Below are 2652 nucleotides of genomic sequence, written 5' to 3' on the forward strand. Positions count from 1 at the left end.
GGTAAATGCTACCATTCAGTGTCCTCCAGAGCAGAGATTGAACTGGTTGAAGATGCCACTTAGGACCCTCCTTTTACATGTTAGCAATACGTACTCGCAAAGCTTAAACTTGTGAATATTTTCCCCTCATTTTTGTTAAAAGGCAATTAAAAAGCTGTTTAGGTGTGCAGTACTCTTAAGTAAGGAAGTTGTTTTGCAGTGGTTTAATTATGTTTTTTAACCATTGTGACTGTCTGAATAGAGACGTGATACTATAATGTCTTATCACTAGTCCATTCTGTAAGATTTTCTTTTGTCACTGTTTTACTGGTTCTTTCATGCAGTGCAGGGGAGTGTTAGTTTTTTGTCTTGTTTACTTACTGAAAAAAATCCTCAGATTTAACATTGTGTTCCTGTCTTCGTTAAGCCTTTGAGGATCTGGCTAATTTAATAATCATTCTCAAGACATCTCAATTTTCTAGTGCGGAAAGATAATTAGCAGTAAATACAGTTTGCCCTATGTACTTTAAAATCTTCTCTTCCATCTTAAAATGAAGCACGAAGTACATAAGCCAATATCCTTTTTGTATATCTTTGTGATATGCACATTCTCTACATGAAAAATGTTTACTTGGCTGATGGGGAAAATTTATTGAACAATTCATTTTTTGTTTAGAAATGCTAAAATATCCTTCATTTGTGAAAGAAAAATGAGTTAAAGGAAATGTACCGGAGGCAATGATTGTACATGGTTGGCAACACAGTCTAATCTCTGATTTAGAATAGCATGTCACAATTACAGCACCTTGAAGACCAGTTTGCTAGTAGAGTGTAGCTCTACATGCTTATTTCTTTAATTTTAATAAAGATAAAACATAGATTTTGCTGGCTTTTATATTTTAATGTGAAACTGTGCTCAAGATACCACTTTGTCAATAGATTACAATGAACATAAGCCGGGGAGAACCTGTAGTCTTCAAACATTAACTGATGCGTATCTCTTAACCATTATTCATAGGTAGCTTGCTGCTTTTTAAGTAGATAATGAAATATTTAGTTAAGAGAACTTTGTAATAATGTCTGTTCCAGACTCTAGCAAAAGAAATGTAGTTTGAGGTCTGACTAGAAATTTTGTCAAGAAAACTTAGGCTTTTTGCATGTACAGTAACACATTGAATCAGTTTGGACACTGGCTTTGAGGAGGATTTAGACATGCAATGTCAGGAATGGCTTTATTTCCTGTCCACTTCAATCAGAATATTTTCTCTCGTATTTCTGAAAATGCAAATAGACTAGACAGTAAATTATTTTTTTTTATTCCTTTTGCATCTTTCAATGTCTTTGGCCTTAAATCTCACCCTGTTTGTAGTCTGTAATGTTTACTCTGCTGACTAGCAACATACTCTGCCCTCTAACAGCACACCGAGTCAAATCGCAATCCTAAGTACATACGTTGGAGCTCTGCACTTTTCACTTAGCTCTTGCCTAGAGTATGTGGATAGCTTCATCTTGCTTTGGCTTTACCAGGATCATTTCTTTCAAGAAAAATGTTTGTTTAATGTATTTCTTACAGTTAATGAATTGTCTTCTCTGATGGAAGATGTACGTTACCAGGTGCTTCTGGCAAAAATCTACAGCAAAATGGAGAAGACTGATGAAGCTATTCTCTCATTACAACAGGTAGAGGAAAACAGAAAATATCTATGAAAACTTGCAGTGTCCTCATGTTTATCCTGTGTTTCACTTTTATGCCAGATTCTAGCCATAATAGTCTTGTGAATGCAGAAAATGGTACATGCTAGGGATAAAGCATTGTGAGTGGCGTGAAATGTAAAGTACGTAAGGGATTAGAAAGTCTAAGCATTTTGCAAGCAGTGTTGTCTGAATTTTAGATCAAAATTCAGGCTTTTACTGGAAGCCTGCAGTCCTAGTATGCCTTCATTAGTCTGCGGAGCATAGATTTAGCAGAGTCGGTGAAAACAAAATTTGCTCTGGAAAGAGCTAGGTTACATATCTTTAGCTCAGTGTTGAACACCATTCATAGAGCAATCTAGAAAAGCTTTTGATGGCTACCGGTCATCTTGTTGTACTGCTGTTTATTTTAAATAGCAGTAATATCTGCTGATTCTGGACTTGAATATTATCATTCAAACTGAGGCTTGAAAGAACAAACTTGGAAGCTAGAGATTTAGTCTCGTAGAAGATACTTTTTCAGCACAAGGGTTGGGCAAGGAGTTGAGTCAGTACATTCTGTTCCATTATACTTCCACTCTCTTACAGAAACTGTAAGCCTTGGTAACATCTTCTGACCAGCAGTGTAGATTGGTTAGAAAGTATATGCATTTAAAACCTACTGATACTGGCGTTTAATCTGTTGTTAAATTCTTACTTTTTTTTTTCCCTTAAATACCTTATTCTTTCTCAAAGTTGACATTTATTTCTCCCAATTCTCTTCTAGTAAAATTCCCACTAAGCAGTCTCCTCTTACTCTTTACTTCTTTGGTGTTTAAGTTTTCTCACTATACCGCACTTAAAAAACTTTGATTTTTCCTCCTTTTTCTTGTTGTTGTTTTTATTACTGCCCTCAGAACTGTCCTTCCTTGTCCTTCCATTCTCCTTGCAGTCTTTTCTTGTTCCTTTTTCTTTTGCTGTCGTATGAATTTACACAAAACT

General features: G+C 35.5%; 1 protein-coding gene across 1 annotated transcript in view; it reads left to right on the top strand.

The window, feature by feature from the left end:
• TTC21B (tetratricopeptide repeat domain 21B) overlaps positions 1 to 2652 on the top strand; it is a gene marked incomplete at its 5' end in the record, with an annotated part of 35228 nt that overhangs the window by 17026 nt on the left and 15550 nt on the right. Inside the window, one exon of the mRNA XM_009074409.1 lies at positions 1553 to 1659. Within this exon, the coding sequence (XP_009072657.1) occupies positions 1553 to 1659 (107 nt within the window). The remainder of the gene's footprint in view (positions 1 to 1552; positions 1660 to 2652) is intronic.

The sequence above is a fragment of the Acanthisitta chloris genome, unplaced genomic scaffold (genome assembly GCF_000695815.1).
Source record: "Acanthisitta chloris isolate BGI_N310 unplaced genomic scaffold, ASM69581v1 scaffold13215, whole genome shotgun sequence".
Taxonomy (NCBI): Eukaryota; Metazoa; Chordata; class Aves; order Passeriformes; family Acanthisittidae; genus Acanthisitta; species Acanthisitta chloris.